Raw genomic sequence first — 18,573 nt, forward strand, 5'->3', positions numbered from 1 at the left:
AGGTGGCAACATGGGAGAGAGCCTTTCCAGTAGTGGCTCCCCGATTGTGGAATGATCTCCCCACTGAGGCCTGCCTGGTGCCCACACTGTCATCTTTTCAGCGCCAGGTTAAGACTGCCCTCTACTCCCAGGTATTTAATGGCATATGATGGGGCATTTATGCCAGCTGTTTGAACAGGTCTAACATTTTATTGAAATTGTTTTAGCTGTTTAAATTGTTTTTAAATTTTGTATATTTAATTTTTTATGGTGTATTTTATCTTGTGAATTGTTGTGAACCGCCCAGAGAGCTTTGGCTATTGGGCGGTATAGAAATAAATAGGAATAAATAGATCAAGCAAACAATAATATACTTTATAATTCCAGGCTATAAACCTGAACACACTTGCTAGGGAGTAAGCCCAGTTAGACCCAGTGAGGCATGCTTCTGAGGAAACATGCATAGGATTGTGCTGCAGTATGTTAGCACAGCTCCAATAACCCTTAATCTAAGTCTTGGGTGGAGATTTTGCTCCCGGAAGGGAATTCTTATGGGAGAAATTTGATCAAGAAAATCTACAAATGCTGTTCCTGGCGTTCTTGACTTCCCTACAGTATCAGGCTCTCCATCTTTGCCTCCTGCTGTTCCCAAGCAGCAGAACTGGACCAAGGTGGTTGTGGGAGAGGAAATATCACCTACTGGTGTATCAAAAGTTGTGACTGTAACTAATTACTGGCCTTGCTGGGAAGGCTCATAAGCCAAAACTGGAATTAAGGAATGCTAAAGTTATTGTTGTGCCTTGTTATGTTCTTTTATAAGCTCAAACGCTCCCTGACACCAAGGACTGTCCCTCTTTTTCGCATCCTGGTAAATTGCTCTTCCTATTTTGTCCCTATTTTTACCTTTGGGGGATGCCTTTAACCTGTGTGAGCTGCTGCTGACGTTATTCTTTAGCTTGCAGCCCTCTTCCCAGAGTCTCTAGAACAGGGGTAGTTAGAGCTTAGGCTTATGGGATCTACTTTGGTTTTTTACTAGAATCCTGAGGCCCCCCGACAGGAGCCAGATGCAAAATCGTGGCTTGGGTGGACACAGCTAAAAATTGAGCCCAAGAATTTGTGATCAGTTCTGGAGCCAAGCTCACAAGTCCTTTCACACAAAAATCCACCCCTGGTTTTCCTCCAGTTGTTCCTGATCTAATGCAAATCACCCAGATACTAAACAGCATATCTCGATCTCACTACCAGCTCCACGTTTTTGAGGGGCCTTGGGCAAGATGCCCTCAATGGACCCCCTCCCTCAGTGAGTATATACCACCATTGTCACCAGCTGCTATTGCTCCTCCTCCCCCTCTTTCTCATCAGTGCTACCGCTTGCTTGGTTGGCACGCACAGAGCCAGTGAGCAAATAGGCAGTGGCATCTATTGCTCCGCCTTCTCACCATCACCATTGTCTGGGAGCCTTTCTACATGAGGCTTTTATTGTGCGCTCGTGCTTCCTCACTCGCTGTAGTTTGTGGATCCTTTACACAGCATTGTTATCCTCCAGGGCCTCTCCCGTGTTTTGCAACCACTGTTGCGTTCCCCCCCCCCCCCAGTGAGGATGGTCTAGTATTTTTTCTGAATGGTGTTATAGACACCTAGTGTAATTGCGGAATTCCACTCAACCACAGTGCCACCTAGTGGTTGTGTAATGGAACTTATAGAACAGAAGATATTTTTTAACCCCCCAGAAAAAAACACATGTAAAGGAGCCAATCTTAATCCCGCAAAGAATCCAGAAGCAGAAGCTTTGATAAAGGTGTGTGTTAAAAACCTCATGCAGAAAAGCCCTGAGCCAGAATGAGAGGCAGGTGAAGAAGCAGGTTGAAATGGTGAAGAGGAGGAGCAAGTCCAAGGGGCTCTTGTCAGTGGGCCTGTGCTGGGGTGTGGGCAGTTGGTGGGTGCCCAACCATGCCTACCCTGCTCCGGAACCAGGCAGGACTGAGATTTAAGACTAGGCCTGACTCCTGGAGTCCTTCACTCTAGCCATTGTGGCCGCCTCTGTGTTGTGAAGCATTTACGCCATGAAATCCTAGACTTCTCAGAATTCTTTAGCTGCACTTTCCTGATTTCAAAGTCACATATTTGAGCATCCTCTCAGGCCTGTTGCACCTGAACCTCTCTCACGCAATGCAGCGCTCTCTTTTCCTCCAGTGTTTGTTCACGAAATTAGTTAACAGGCATAGAGAAACAGACAGTAGCTTATTCTGTTTGTGTACTGGAAAGGGGGAAAGGTAAGAGACCTCACCAGCCTGCAGTGTATAGCTTAGCAGCAGCATCAGTTCGCAATTTTGCTCTGTGGAGCTCCCAGTCGGCATTTACTTGTGTCCCACCCCTGACCGATGGGGGGAAGGGGGGGCATGCTGCTGTTTCAGTTATGTGCAGCTTTTCTTTCTCTCCACCAGCAATCCTGTGTGCTGTCTCTCCCTCCCCTCTCTGCATCAGATAGAGGGGAGCTGAGGACAATTTACAGCTTCCTTTGTCTGCATGAGGCCATGATAAAGGGGGACAGTCTGTGCCAGGAGGGATTTCTTCCCCATCTTAAAAGGGCAGTGGTTTTGCTAAAGTGGTGGCACTCCGATAATCTTTGGAGATGCTACATTCAGAATCTGTATTTCAGGCTTTGTGCGTCCTTGCTCAGTTTTCTGAGCTGAGCTGCTCTTTTCTCTCTCTCTCTCTCTCCCCCTCTCCCGGCTTCTTTTCTTAATTTCCATACCCAAGTCTTCTACTACTGCACACCTGTCAGCACTCACCACCTGAGTTAGCTATTAGAGGAAGTGATAAGGATTGGCACTATACAGCGAACAAGGTGCTACTGAAAATCGATAGAGGTGATAGGTTGGCATCTGTGGTGAGCGCATATTCAGCGCATACCAGCAACCTATGCAAGTCGTATTTGTTCGATACAGTTGTACCCTCCCCTTCCTCCCCAAAAGTGGTTGGTTGCTTAAGCACCCACTGGCACATCTGAACAGTAATTTGTTGTTGGACATCCAAACAGCAAGCATACCTATTACGTACAGTTCTTGGTGGCATTTAAGAGTGCTTCGGCTGTTGGGTGGTATGGAAATGTAATCAATAAATGAATAAGCTCTGCAGGATGTTAATGAACATTCTTTCTCTTGTGTGTTTTTTCAGGCAGCCCTGGATTTTGTGGTTGAAGAGGACTTGAAAGCCCACCTCACGTGTTGGTACATTCAGAAATATGTCAAGGAGAACCCACTGCCTCAGTATCTGGAACGTTTACAGTCTTAATGCAGGAAGGCTGCAAAACCCAGACTCCTTGGACACAAGTTGAGCCCTGTCCTTGACCGCACAACACAGCCTTTGCTTCTGTGCTGTCTCGGCACCCCCGACCCTGCCACACCACACACTCAGAGTTCTTATTTTTGTAAAGACAGATGTGTGGCTCTTCAACAATTCTTCCACTTGGCTTTTGCAATAGGTGGCTGACTTGGAATTTGTTGTTTACATTGCCTTCTCTTCTGAGGAAACCATCAGGTGTAAAACTAGGTCTTCTGCTGGCTTTATTAGCTTGTGACAGTGGGGGGGGGGCAGCAGGGAAGAATTCTCCTTCAACCAAGTCCTATATGGCAGAGTCCTCTCCTGTTTTTGTTCTTCCTCCCAAAGGACTAAGCATTGGGCGAAACTATGTGAGACTAGGCACACCGGTTCAGTTAAACTTGGAGCAGAGTTGGAAGAGCCGGAGAACTACAATCCTGAAGTAGTAGGGATGGTCTTTTGACATCTGGTCGGCTCCTTAACTGCACTGACTTCACCATGTGGGAAAGCAAACTAACAATACGGAATAAACCAAGGTCATCGCATGGGCTGGACTTGGAGGGGAACCAAGTTCCAGGTGCTAAACGCAATAAACATCATGTTTCCGAGGCAAGAAGACGGTGTTCACCCAGATGTGCCTCTACAGACACGAGCGGGATATGGACCGTGGGAGGCATTTGGGGCGGTTGTCTTTCATCCCTCAAAGAAGGGCATGACCTAAGTCACAGCAGCTGCCGCACAGCCCTGAAAGGGGGCAGTGAAAACATCTGATTGGTTTGGAATTGGAAGGCTTAAAAACTCTACTGCACATTTGAGAAAGAAAGGGTCGGGTGTGTTCTTCTTTGGTTTGGAGGTTGATTTGGGACCCCCAAGCCCTCCTTCTTAAGTGGAGGACATTTCCTGCCCTGTGGGAGAAGCAATAACAAAATCTGCGGGTGAGGGATAGGGGAAGGAAGGAAGGAAATGGTGAGGTGGTGGGAGCTGTATGAGGTAAACGAATCTTGGGCATTCTAACAATAGGAAAGTCTGTCGTGATCAAGAGCCGCTTCTAAGGTCCCAAGTGGAGATGAGCCAAGGCGAGAGAAGTAGTGGCAATTGACTTGCTGGCAGAGAAAGAAAGGCTAAACAGGATTTGCTTTGCTATCTTTGACATAAGCATGCGAACACTGTCAAACGAAAGGAAAAATGAGGAATTGGCTGGTTCTTTGCCCTACTCAAACTGAGCAGGGAGGGGAAAATATTCCCACTTGATATTTTTAACCCGAACCTCATCCCTGGGTGGGGGCTGTTGAGGTGCCATGTTGTTACCTGGTATTACTCTGTACCAGAGGCTTATACCATTTTCCAAATTATTTGTTGTCAACCCCTCTTTTCCATAATGCTGCCCCCCCTGCCCCAAGCCTGTTTAGCATGGGTGTGGAGACGTGCGCTTCAGAGCCGTTGCAATTTTTTTAGCAAACCAGGCTAGACCCGAGTTGCCATGGGGATGTGTTCCAGCAGTGTCAACCCTGTCTCTTCTCTCTCTCTCTCCCCCCGCCCCCCCACCATCCCAGCTCACTTCCTCAGATACATAATTGGGAGTTTCAACAGAAATAAGTGGGAGTAAGCTAGGTCAAAGTGACTACATGGCCTTGGGCTGCCTCTTTGTATTTCTTTCAACAGGAACCAAGGTCGCTCGGGTGCTTATCGGTAATATCTTTAAAACAGCACACAGCCTGTTCTGGTATTTTTGAGGGGCATCCTTTTTATTCCACCCTCTTGACAACTTTCCCTCCCTCTCTTACACAGCCAGAAATATGGCGATGCACCTCCTGCTCAAAGGAAACCGCTTTTTAATGCAAGGGGTGTTGAATGCACTGGGGTGGGGAGGTATCCTTCATTTTGATTTCAAGAGGAACCTTGGTGAGATCGAGGCTTGGCCAACCCTGCCTTAACACGAGCTCAGTATTTTGATAGCGCTATGGCTTCGCTATAAGGTGCTACAATTATTATTTTTGTCTCTGATCCAACTGAGACGTTTTTGGTAGTATTTTATTACAACACCGGATTTACTGCTGCACCCGTCCCCTTTTTTTTATTTTGTCTTTGTTGATTTTATGTTGAACAGTCATGCCTACTTATTAAGGCTGGTGTGTGCAGTAACTCATCCCTTGTCACCAAGGGCTCCTTGAAGTCAACTGTGGTGGAATGGAAATTGTTTTTCTAAGCAGTCCATCTCTGTGGTGGGTGTCTCTCTCGCAGCGTGCTGTGGCCCAAACTGTTACTTGCTGCTGGGAGAACCGATCACTGGGAAGCATCTCTTACTGACGTATTGAAGGCACAAGCTCCATTTGAGCTCTAAAGCTAAATGGGCAAACACAGATAACTGTACAACTTCCAAAACCATCAATAGGAAGACCTATTCTTGGCTTTTTCTCCAGCATTGTTTTCCCACTCAGTGTGGGTTTATTTTATCCCCCACCCTACCCCTTCTTATTCTAATTAAAGTAATAAATAATGTGCCTTTCCTACTCAGGATTTCTTAAAAATGACCTTTCTGTTGTTTGTGTCTAACATTATCCTTCCTTGTTTGTCATATTATTAATGAAACCTGACCCTGTTGCATGGAATATAATAAAATGTGTGGCTAAACCAGTTGGCATTGACTTGTCTGGTATTTGATGGAAAAGAACATGCAGTTAAGCCAACAGGCACATTGATTAAATTATTTGCATTTTTTTTAAAAATAAGAGTGACATTGCTGTGAATGGATTTCAGAACTCTAAAGGCATATCCACCCCATAGACTGAAACTGGTTTAACAGTAATGACTTCTCCCTATAGAAGCCAGGGAATTGTAGTTTGGAGAGCAGGGGGTAGGGATATCGAACAATACTTGGCGCTCTAACCTAACCACAATTCCTAGGATTCATTTGGGGAAGCCACTGCAGTTAAACTTTTATAAAATCAACATGGGCGCAATCCTATTGTGATGATCATAAGCCTCCAAACTTGGAGGCTTGTGGTTACCCTATGCAGGGCGGGAGGAGCGCAGAAGCAATCTGCACCTCCTTGTCCTCCTACCTTGCATTTTCGCTATATGGGCTTTTTTGCCTGTCTAGCTGGGGCGTCTTGGACGGGGAGGGAAGGAGTCTGTAGAAGCTTTGGGATAGTTTGTATCCTGGCCTCTCCAGTCTCCTCCCCACCCACCTAAACGCCCTCTTCTCTGAGGTCGAGTTCCTGACCTTGGAGAGCAGCTGACACGGTTCTTTCTGTGCCAGCTGGGAGGGGGATTGGAACTCCAATTCCCAGCTCCGAGGTCAGAGTACTGTCTGGGAATCTGAACAAGCTGCAACTTAATCCAGACAAGACAGAGGTACTGTGGGTTGGGAAACCAACTACTTTGGATGGAGGTTTACAACTGGTCTTAGATGGGGTTGCATTCCCCCTAAAAGGCCAAGTGCGTAGTCTGGGAGTCTTCCTGGACTCTGAGCTAACTGGGAAAGCCCAGGTGGCTGCAGTACCCAGGAGCGTTTTTTACCAGCTTAAGCTGGTATGCCAGCTGCGGCCTGCGCTAGAGAGGACGGATCTTGCCTCAGTTATCCACGCACTAGTGACATCCAGGCTGGACTATTGTAATGTGCTATACATGGGGCTGCCTCTGAAGACTGTTCAGAAACTCCAGCTCGTGCAGAATGCGGCCACCCAAGTATTGGTGGGGGTTAGGCGATCTGATCACATAATGCCTGTACTTCACCAACTGCAATGGTTACTGGTGTGTTTCTGAGCCCAATTCAAAGTGCTGGTTTTGACCTTTAAAGCCTTAAATGGTTAGGGACCAAGTTACTTGAAGGATCGCCTTCACCCATATCAGCCTGCCCGCACTTTAAGATCAGCAAGAGAGGACCTTCTCATTTACCCACCAGTGAGAGCAGTCAGGTGGGTGACCACAGAGTGAGATGGCCTTCTCTGCAGTGGCCCCACACCTCTGGAACAAGCTGCCATTGGAGGTCTGCCATGCTCTGTCATTGCAGGCTTTTAAGGCCTTGAAAATGTATTACTTTACTGTGGCCTTCTCTTGATATGACTGCTGCTGTTGCTGTTACTGTCGTTGTCGCTGGTTTTATTGTTGGCTTTAGTGTCTTAATGTTTTTATCGCCTTTTAAATTTTAACTGTTTTTATGTATTTTATTGCTCTAAGTTGGGCTGAAAGAGGTTCTTTACCCCTGGATGAGAGAATACAAGCTTCTTTAGCTTCTTATGTCTCCATCATGATGGAGACATAATATTCCTGTATGCTCAGGAAAGTTTAATTTCAGCAAATCACGGCTGAAATTAATCACGCAATGCTCCCACGTTGATGGAAATTAGCAAAAAATTAATGAATCACATTGTTGGGTTTGCAGGACCTTCTCACAAACACTGATAGTTTCAAGCACCTTTTTCCTGGAAGCCACCACAGCGATTGTTTTAAGTGTATAGTTCTAGGCTGTGACTAAGGATGGCTGTGGTCTGGTGGCTAGAGCCAAGTCTCATGTTAACATAGGCATTGGCACATCTATGGCTGAATGTGAGAAGTTTGTGGGTACACCTCAAAGCGACACCTAAAATAAGTTTGAAAGGAACAATCACCTCTGTCGTATTCATTATACAAATTCTTACAAATTGTAAGGCTCCCAGGGCTTGAGGGAGCTAGCCGTTAGAAAATACAGGGGCCAAAATAAGCAGGGGGCCAAGCTCCAGAGTAATGAACAAGGGTTGGTGAGGCTGGAGGTGGCTGTATAATCAAAACTAGGTTTGTGGAGCTGGGGTGCTGCCAGGATTCCCTTCTTTTTTACTGGGTGGTGGTGGGCGCAGCTGCAGCTTCTCATCCTCTTCTCGACTCACTGGCAAAAGAAAGCGCTGTGGCAGTCAGTGCTGCAGCCCCTTGGTGCACCATTTGAAAGGAGGTGGCCCCCCCGACCCTGCAGTGATGTTTGAGAAGCAATGAACTGAACCAATCAGACGCTGCCTTTGGGGGTGGGGCTTGGCCAGTAAGGCACAGGAGTGGTGAAGTGGCGGTCTTTCTGCCACTCCTGTGCCCTAATTGGCTGTTCCCTCCCTCATCCCCAATGCAGAATGTGATTGGTTCAGCTCACTGCTACTCAAGAGTTAAGTGGGAAAATGGTGCACCAAAGGGCTGCAGCTTTGACTGGCTGGCCACTGCAACACTTCCTTTTGCCTGTTGAAAAGAGGAGCTATCTGTCAGTGAATTGTGTGTGTGTGTGTGTGGGGGGGGGCTTCCCAGACCTGTGCCCTGTGGTCCAGTAGCGCCACCAGGACCAGACCCTGGCCTTGCGCCAGCCACACATTGCTAGGACTGAGAAGCGAGGGCTTTATAAGGACTGGTGCACAGGGATTGGCTGTTACGGTCAGCTGACAGTGTTCAGACAGCTGACTGCAGCCCAGCTAGTGCCCTAGGACTGCAGAGCTCTTGTCTGCCAGGCTTGCGGTGGAACCAGAGTGTTGCTGGAAGAGGGCTGGCCCAAGCCATTTTGCTGCCAGAGCCGAAGAACAAGATGGCGCCCACTCCCATGCTATGTACGAGAGCCAATGAGCCTGGCTGATGAAGTTGGCTTCGACAATGAGGATAGGACAGTATCCTCCACTGCACCTGAAGGCAGCAAGATAACTTAGGGGGTGTAGAACAAGCCACATTGCACACAGGTCTGTCCTCCAACCCTTTGCTGCCACCTCCCTGCATCTGCTGCCTGAGATGACTGCTTCACTTCGCCTAATGGTAGGGCTGGCCCTGATTGCAGCCTGACTGCAAGGAGCCTTGGTTTGAGACTATCACCCACACGACAACCTTACGTAGATGCAGTTGTTCAGAGATGCAGGATTGGCTCAGGCTTTTGGAGCAAATACTCCATGTACTTCATTTGTATGAAATGGCCCGCAAGAGCGTGTAGTTTAAAACGTGCAGGTATAAATATTAATAATATGTAGTCATTCCACATTCCTGAGAATGTGCAATTTCAAGGGAAGGTGAGCCTTTGTGTGCCAAGAAAGAAACTCCACCTAGCACTTGAGAATTTCCTGTAGTTCTATCCCACCTGCGTGCCCTGCTTGGCAAGAGAGCCCTGGAAGCTTGGAACTGGCAGTGAAGGTAGGCTGCGGTCAATGCATCCAGTTGTCAGTCAGCATATCAGATGCGCCTTTGCAAGCGGTGAAATTCTTACATTAATAACTCAGTGTGGATCCTTATATAGCCAAAACACACCCTCTCCCCTGCCACACACATGAAAAGTAGGCATCAGCTGTATGGGGGAACCCTATGGTTTGCAGAAGTAAACAAACAAAAACTGTAGAAAAACAATTAAGGGGGGAACACCCCCCCCAAATAGCCCAGTGAGGATTGCACATGCTCAGCGCCCATAGAATGCTGACAAGGGGAAAGTAAATAGGGAAGGATTGGGAATGGGGTATCCTAGAAGATGGCTTGGTTGGCTGATTGGAAACTTGAATTGGAGCACTCCAACCTTTTGCTGAAGGTCTCACTTGTAAATTCCAGAAAACAGGGAAGGACCAAAGAGGTCCAGAGGCAGAAGAAGGGACCACAGACAGGTCGCGCCATGGCATTTTCTTCATTTGATGACTGTGATAGCAAGTAGTGACTTGCATCTCATAGCTCATTCGCAGATATAAAAATAAGAAAACACTTTGTATCGCCTGATGTCACCGCAACGAGACACTTCCTCAGCAGTCAGTTCATTGCATTCTGCTACCAGTCAGCATGTGCTGCAGTATGTGTGAATCAGCCCAATGTGAGGAAACAAAAGTATGAACTTCTAGTTCAGTTTGGGTGTATTGCTTGCCAGCCAACCAGGCCTTTGCCTCATTAGGCCAGGGCTTTTTTTCTGGGGACGAAAGTAACAGAACTCTTGGATTGTGCTTCCTCAGGAGTAGAATGTGATTAAATGGTAATGAAGAGCATTAAAATAGTGGACAAACTCTCTTTCAATAGAGAATACACACACGTATGTGTGTGTGTGTATAATATAAGAAAGGGTGCCAGAACTTTGTTTCAGTGAGTTCCACCAGCAAAAAAGCACTGCATCAGACTAAGAACAAAAGAACAAGAAAATACAAAATGTCAACTTACGAAAGAATCAAACTAAACATAATAACTGAGTGTTAAAAATAATTTAACAAACCCTCAACAACTGATTTGTGTACTAAAATCATTACATTAAGTAAAATAGTTCAGTGACCTGCATTATCTGTCGCATTAAGAGACTTCCTCTTCCCTAAAACTGGGTTAACCAATATGACACAGAGTAATCTGCCCAGCCAGTAAGAATACACTTTTATTTAAAGGGGAGTCATCTCTAATACCAGCAGTAAGGGGATCGAGGTACTGCATCCTCACATCTGAATACAATGGGCATTCCAGAAAAAAGCCAAATCCTCTATCTTCCGGCATCCACCTAATCAATGTCGATTTGCCCTAAGTTGGCCGCTGTAGCATCCTTGAACCTCCATTAACTGGAAAGTGTTTAGTCTGCACTTAAGAGCCATCTAAAGCCATATGGGCAAGTAAAGGACAAATATAGCAGCAGTTTCCCGGGAAGGGCTGTAAGATCTTTTTACCACTTGTTGGAACAACACTTGGCCGCTAGTACAGTAGTGGTCTGAAAATCCACATCAATCAGGCATATAGCCGCCTGAACTTCTGTTTAAAGGAGACAATCTCTTCCTGCTGTAGTGGCTCAAGTTGTTCCCAGAAACATCTTCAGGACTCTGCACCACGGCTTCGCCTTTGACCTGATTCTCATGTTACAGCCATCTGCGGACAACTGCCCAAAACGGTTCTGCATAGCAGCGATAGGTCGACATGGCAGCCGTAACACACGTGATCTCATCTAGTATCTAAAGCTTCTGTTAATGCAAATGCAGTGGCATGGAGGCCTTGTTCAGGAGCTCTAAAACTCTCCATGTGTGGTGTCGCTATGGATGCAGTGGGGTGGAGGAAGTAATGTCTAGGCCAGCATGACCACATTAGCAGAGCTACTTCCGGGCAGTGTGCCACTCCAGTCTGGAGGGTTTTTAGAAAAATGAGGGTGGGAGAAGTCTCCTGCATTGATGTGAACCACGAAGCATAATCCGTCCACATGGTTGCTCCACATCAGACATAACGTCCTCAGTGGAACTGCTTCTGAGGGCTGTCATTGCATATAGGAGGCCTTTGTCACGTTCCTTCATAATCAACACACCACAGGAAATAAAGCTCCAGGCTAACACTACATTATTGGTTAAGGCTAGCGCTCCAGGAGAGAGCGGAGGACAGGAAGGCCTGGCATGCTATGGTCCATGGGGTCACGAAGAGTCGGACACAACTTAACGACTGAACAACAACAACAAGCTTCATTACAAATGCAGATTCTAGGAAACTCTCAGACTGCAATGAACCAGCTAATCCACACATCTGCGAATATCAATAGAGGAGATGAAGTGGAAGTCAGCAAAGTTGCCAGCAATCTGGACAAGAACTTCATGGCCAGCCTAGCTTCACAGGGATGCCCCTCCCTTAGGATGGCACCCTCCTACATTGGCTGTCACGAGCGGCCAACCTGGCTGAGCATCTTAGCTCTGCCTCTAACTTTTCCCGCTTCGCTTTGTGATGGACTCTTGCATCCCTCAAGTCACACCCTTCCCCACCCGCTCTGAAACTTGCATTCTCATGGTGGAGGAATGGGGGAGCCATTCAGCCTGGGCCATCTGTGTGCCAAGGTCCTGGGAAGAAAGTCTCGCCATATCTGGGCTCATTGGGGAGGGTGCCTCCCTCTGTTCTGGCTGTTCCCATTCTGATTCTCACTCTGAGCTGCCAGACATCTCCACATGCTGATTCATTCCTGACAGCCTTAGAGCAGGGAAGTTGAGCCTCTTTCAGCCCGAGAGCTGAATTACATTTTGGAGAAGCTCTCAGGGGTTGCATTCCAGTGGTGAGCAGAGCCAAAGGCAAAAGGTGTGGGACCCATAAGTACATAAAATACCAGCATACTGCTATTGTTGTTGTTAACTGCTGTTATCATTGTGGCTGGTTTTATTGTTGGCTGTTGTTGTTTTGGTTGTTTTTATCACTTTTAATATTTTATATGTTTTTATGTATTTTATTGCTGTAAGCTGCCTTGGGAAGGTTTCTGCCCTGAAAGGGGGACAGGAAATATTTTAAATAAAATAAATATTGTAGCTTAAAGCTCTGTCTGCCAGAAGCTAAGCCTTTGGGCGCAATCCTATGGCTGCTAGACAGCGGGAAATGGCCATAGGATTGGTTAGTTTCTGGGAACTGACCTCAGTGTCGGTGCTCCGAGGTCGGTTCCCGAAGAGCTGCCTTCCCGCCCCCGCCAACTCGTAGGTGGTGCGGATTTGTCCCCAGGCTCCATGCTTGTAAGAGCAGCGCGAAGTGGGGCAAAAGGGGGCGTTCCCGGGGGCTTGGGAGTGCAGAAGTGCCAGTGAGACACTTCCTATGCATCGTCCAGCCTCCCCACCCCCACTCCGAGGTCCTGTGGCTTTTGGTGTTTATTCGGTCAGTCGCTTCCGACTCTTCGTGACTTCATGGACCAGCCCACGCCAGAGCGTCCTGTCAGCCGTCGCCACCCCCAGCTCCCCCAAGGTCGAGTCCGTCACCTCCAGAATATCATCCATCCATCTTGCCCTTCGTCGGCCCCTCTTCCTTTTGCCTTCCACTTTCCCTAGCATCAGCATCCTGTGGCTAGACAGCCGATTTTGGGTCCCCTCCGCGCTTCCCCCACCTTGCATTGGATAGGCGGTTGCCTCTGAGTTTGGAGGCGGCCACCTATCCAGATAGGATTGTGCCCTTATAGAATGAGAAAAAAAATGTGCAAAAGCCAGGAAACCACAAACCAAATAGGAAGGAGGCACAGCCATCTGGGGAAACTCACGAGGCGCAGATTCGGACCACAGATCTCAGGTTCAACATTCCTGCTTTGGAGCGGCTGATCCAGGCCAACGTTGTGAGTCTTTAAGAGATGGAATTCTCATTCTAGAGAGTTCCATGGCTGTTGAGTGAGACAGTTAGAGGGTAACTGAAGGGAGGTGAAGCCTGACACAATTCTGATGGTGTTGCCTCTGATGTGATGGAGGGTGGGAACGATTGCTGCCGACCATAAAAAACGAACAAACCACCATCTGCATGTACAGGGACCAAAGATTAAAAATCACAGGAGCCGCTCTTCCTAACCCTAGAAGAAAACTGACTATGGTTTCTGCATCCTGGTGATAAAAAGCCTTACAGACCTACAGGGGTCAGGGTCGGCTTTATGTGGAATTGTATGAAGCAATTTGGACAGAGGATTTCAAGGCTAGGATGCCATTTCCCTGCCTCTGTTCTCTTAAAAACAAGAGCACACACCCCAACCTCCACTTCAAAACATGGAATCGTCATTTTGATTTCGGATGCAAAAATGTGTATGGCTCAGATTTACACGCATTCGGATTTACAGCTGTGGCTCATCAGATGTTGTTGGACTCCAACCCCCATCAGGCTGTCAGCATGGTCATGGATGGAACTTGTAGTCCAACAACATCTGGAGGGCTACTATTTCCCTACTCCTGTCCTACAAGTTCTGGGAAAGTCAACGCATGAAGATGACGCTGATGAATCCAAAAGGTGATCAGATTCTAGCGTGTGAAGACATTATGAAGCATTTGCAAGGAGACAGACTCACCTAACTCCGCACAGGATCAGGCCAAATATCTTTGCCGCAGACAGGACAGAGTGACCCGCTCTGGCCAAGAATTTTTCTGGAGAGCAGCAAGGTAAGTAAGTACCTTGTCTTTGCAAAGTTATGGGCTTAGGACTGGGAAAGGACAAAAATATTGTGAGAATTTCCTATGTTCCTCGATTAAAAAAAACACTTCCTTAACAGCACAATCTTATCTGTGTTTACTCAGAAGTAAGTTCCATTAACCTCAATGAGGCTTACTCCTGAGTAAGTGTGTTTAGGGCTGAAGCCTAAATGTAATAAACGTAGCAACACATGGCAGGAGATGGAAAGGTACACTCTGGGTATAATTATTTTATGTGATACATTTTGGGAGTGTGTGGTGGAATGGTCTGTGCTGGAATAACACATTGAGATGAGTGGTTAAAATGATTTTTAAGTGGTATAAAATTTACATTTTATGGACAGGCCCCATTATACAAATTCTTACAATCCCCCAGCCCTTCAGCAACAGAGGTGAAATTCGAGAGAGAGCAAGGATGGGGAACGTATGTCTCTCTCCAGATGTTATCGGACTGCAACTCCCATCATCCCTCACCATTAGCTATGCTGGCTAGGGCTGATGGGACTTGCAGTCCAACAACATCTGGTGCTATATATAAAAGGTAATTTTACGTAAAACAAACAAGCATTTGAAAAGGTAGTGGCCATTTATCAAAACACAAGGAGGTTTTTTTTATTATTCAAAGGGGGGAACTCATAGCTCAGTGGTATAGAGCACATGCTTTACATGCAGATGTTCCCAGGTTCACTCCCTGGTGTAGCCAGGTATAAAGCTCAGGTAGCAAGTGAAGTGAAAGACACCCCCCCTTGAGATTTTGTTAGAGTGGCCAGGTGCCCTACTTTACAGTAGTCCTCTGTTTTGAAGAGTTGGCAGAGGACAGTCCTCTATTTGATGGGCTGCCCAGTCCAAGCCTGGTTTAAAGTCAAAGAACCCTAAGGAGGGAGAGCAGAGCAGAGGCCTTGAAAGTGCCTATCCACAATACCTGGATGGCAGACAGAGTGGCAGATACACAGCCCACCAGGTCACAGTCTTCTCGACTATAGCACGATGTATTGTATTTCTGTTTCAATCATAGTTGTTCTTTCCAAGTCTGCATATTCGCAGAGGTAAAGCGGCGCAACAGCAAAGCAACAAGGAAGCTCTGCATCCAGTCAGGCTTCAATTAAAATATATAAGGGTAGACTAACAGCAGAGTAGTTTTTTTAACTTACGTTTTATTAAACGTTTCAGCTTCTGCCTTCATCAGTAGCTGCAATGTTTTAGCTGTAATTTTTAAATTACTGATGTTAGGCTGTCTATATATCTTTCTTCTGTATAAGGACATAAGAAGAGCCCTGCTAGATCAGACCAAGGGTCCATCAAGTCCAGCATTTTGTTCACACAGCTGCCCAAGGGAAACCCAGAGTGCAATAGTACCCTCCTGCCCATGTTCCCCAGCAACTGGTGTACACAGGCATACTGCCTCAGGTACTGGAGGTAGCACATAGCCATCAAGACTAGTAGCCATTGATGGCCTTCACCTCCAGGAATTTGTCCAACCCCCTTTTAAAGGCATCCAAGTTGGTGGCCATCACTACAACTTGTGGCAGAGCATTCCTCTCTCTCTCTCTGTATGTTTTATATATGCAAATATTAAGCAGATACATATGCAAACATTAAGCAGATATATATACACACACACAAACATTAAGCAGATATATATACACACACACACACACACACATATATATATATATATACACACACACAAACATTAAGCAGATATATATATATACACACACACACACAAACATTAAGCAGATAGATAGATAGATATATACACACACACACAAACATTAAGCAGATATATACATATGCAAACATTAAGCGGATATATATATATATATATGTGTGTGTGTGTGTGCAAACATTAAGCGGAGATAAATAGATATATGTGCAAACATTAAGCAGAGAGAGATACATACACACACACACAAACATTAAGCAGATATATATATACACACACACACACACACACACACACATACACACACACACAAACATTAAGCAGATATATACATATGCAAACATTAAGCGGAGATAGATAGATGTGCAAACATTACGCAGATAGATAGATAGATAGATAGATATATTTTGTTGTTGTTGTTCAGTCGTTCAGTCATGCCCGACTCTTCGTGACCCCATGGACCATAGCACGCCAGGCCTTCCTGTCCTGCGCTCTCTCCCAGAGTGTGCTCAAGTTCATATTCATTGCATCGGTGATGCTATCCAGCCATCTCATCCTCTGCCGTCCCCTTCTCCTTTTGCCTTCAGTCTTTCCCAGCATCAGGGTCTTTTCCAGAGAGTTTTCCCTTCGCATTAGGTGGCCAAAATATTTGAGCTTCAGCTTCAGGATCTGTCCTTCCAATGAACACTCAGGGTTGATTTCCTTTAGGATTGACTGATTGGACCTCCTTGCAGTCCAGGGGACTCGTAAGAGTCTTCTCCAGCACCACAGTTCGAAAGCATCAATTCTTCGGCGCTCAGCCTTCGTTATAGTCCAGCTCTTATATAGCCATACATTACTACTGGGAAAACCATAGCTTGGATTATATGGACCTTTGTCGGCAAGGTGATGTCTCTGCTTCTTACTATGTTGTCTAGGTGTGCCATAGCTTTCCTCCCAAGGAGTAAGCGTCTTTTAATTTCATGGCTGCAGTCACCGTCTGCGGTGATCTTGGAGCCCAAGAAAATAAAACCTGTCACAGCTTCCATTTCTTCCCCTTCTATACGCCAGGAAGTGATGGGGCCAGATGCCATGATCTTAGTTTTTTTAATGTTGAGTTTCAAACCAGCTTTTGCACTCTCCTCTTTCACCCTCAACAAGAGGCTCTTGAGATCCTCTTCGCTTTCTGCCATTAGGGTGGTATCATCTGCATATCGGAGATTGTTGATAATTCTCCCGGCAATCTTAATTCCGACCTGTGATTCATCCAACCCGGCGTTTCTCATGATGTACTCTGCATATAAGTTAAATAAGCAGGGTGACAATATGCAGCCTTGTCGTACTCCTTTCCCAATTTTGAACCACTCGGTTGTTCCATGTCTGGTTCTTACTGTTGCTTCTTGACCCTCATACAGGTTTCTCAGGAGACAGGTAAGGTGGTCTGGTATTCCCATCACTTTAAGAATTTGCCACAGTTTGTTGTGATCCACACAATCAAAGGCTTTAGCGTAGTCAATGAAGCAGAAATAGATGTTTTTCTGGAATTCTCTTGCTTTCTCCATGATCCACCGAACGTTGGCGATTTGATCTCTAGTTCCTCTGCTTCTTCGAAACCCCGCTTGTACTTCCGGTAGTTCTTGGTTCGCATACTGGTGAAGCCTAGCTTGTAGGATTTTGAGCATCACCTTGCTGGCATGTGAAATGAGCGCAATTGTGCGGTAATCTGAACACTCTTTGGCGTTGCCCTTCTTTGGAATTGGAATGTAAACTGACCTTTTCCAGTCTTGCGGCCACTGTTGAGTGTTCCAAATTTGTTGGCATATTGAGTGCAGCACTTTAACAGCATCATCTTTTAGGATTTTAAATAGCTCAGCTGGAATACTGTCATCTCCGCTAGCTTTGTTGTTACTAATATATATGCGCAAATACTAAGCAGATATATATATGCGCAAATACTAAGCAGAGAGAGATATGCGCAAACACTAAGCAGAGAGTTTTATGCAAATACTAAGCAGAGAGTTTTATGCAAATATTAAGCAGAGAGAGAGAGATGCGCAAATACTAAGCAGAGAGTTTTATGCAAATACTAAGCAGAGAGTTTTATGCAAATATTAAGCAGAGAGAGAGATGCGCAAATACTAAGCAGAGAGAGAGATGCGCAAATACTAAGCAGAGTTTTATGCAAATACTAAGCAGAGTTTTATGCAAATACTAAGCAGAGTTTTATGCAAATATTAAGCAGAGAGAGATGCGCAAATACTAAGCAGAGAGAGATGCGCAAATACTAAGCAGAGAGAGATGCGCAAATACTAAGCAGAGTTTTATGCAAATACTAAGCAGAGAGTTTTATGCAAATACTAAGCAGAGAGAGAGAGAGATGCGCAAATACTAAGCAGAGAGAGAGAGAGATGCGCAAACATGACGCAGGCGGGCGCCCTCCTTTTCGATGGCGCAATTCCTTTCCTTCTCCTCCTCCGCCAAACGCGCGGGCCGCGCCAGCCAACGCTGGGCTGCACGGACAGCCGGGCCTGCGACGCCGGCTCCCGTCCACCCCGCGCGGCCCTAGCGGCACCGCCGGGGACGCCGTCACGCGGCGGAGGGCGCGGCCCAAGACGACCGCGGCGCCAGCGCGGGTCGGACGCGCCGCTGCGAGCCCCGCTCCTTGCCCGGAGGGGCGGAGTCCCGAAGGCGCAGCCCGCGATTGGCCCGCTTGCCCGGAGAGGGCGGAGCGGGGGCTCACCCGGGTCCCGCCCTCGCCCTCCCACCCACGCACCCACCCACGTACGTACGTACGTACGT

At 46.7% G+C, this 18,573-nt stretch overlaps 1 protein-coding gene and 1 long non-coding RNA gene across 3 annotated transcripts in view; one reads left to right on the top strand and one right to left on the bottom strand.

Moving 5' to 3' along the window:
* Nucleotides 1-10,485, top strand: part of NATD1 (N-acetyltransferase domain containing 1) — a 31,621-nt gene extending 21,136 nt beyond the window's left edge. Inside the window, exon 3 of the mRNA XM_084818402.1 lies at nucleotides 3,157-10,485. Within this exon, the coding sequence (XP_084674528.1) occupies nucleotides 3,157-3,273 (117 nt within the window). The 3' untranslated portion in view covers nucleotides 3,274-10,485. The remainder of the gene's footprint in view (nucleotides 1-3,156) is intronic.
* LOC146336542 (uncharacterized) lies at nucleotides 5,515-18,563 on the bottom strand. 2 transcript variants are annotated; one of them, XR_014785531.1, is made up of 2 exons: nucleotides 14,009-18,563; nucleotides 5,515-13,339 (listed from the first exon to the last, which is right to left on the bottom strand). It is a non-coding gene; the product is annotated as an uncharacterized LOC146336542 (long non-coding RNA). The 2 variants fall into 2 exon arrangements; XR_014785530.1 differs by having other exon boundaries at nucleotides 5,515-13,469.
* Nucleotides 18,564-18,573: the final 10 nt, after the last annotated feature.

The sequence above is a fragment of the Heloderma suspectum genome, chromosome 12 (genome assembly GCF_057233095.1).
Source record: "Heloderma suspectum isolate Gila_16-S chromosome 12, 16-S_ref, whole genome shotgun sequence".
Classification (NCBI taxonomy): domain Eukaryota; kingdom Metazoa; phylum Chordata; class Lepidosauria; order Squamata; family Helodermatidae; genus Heloderma; species Heloderma suspectum.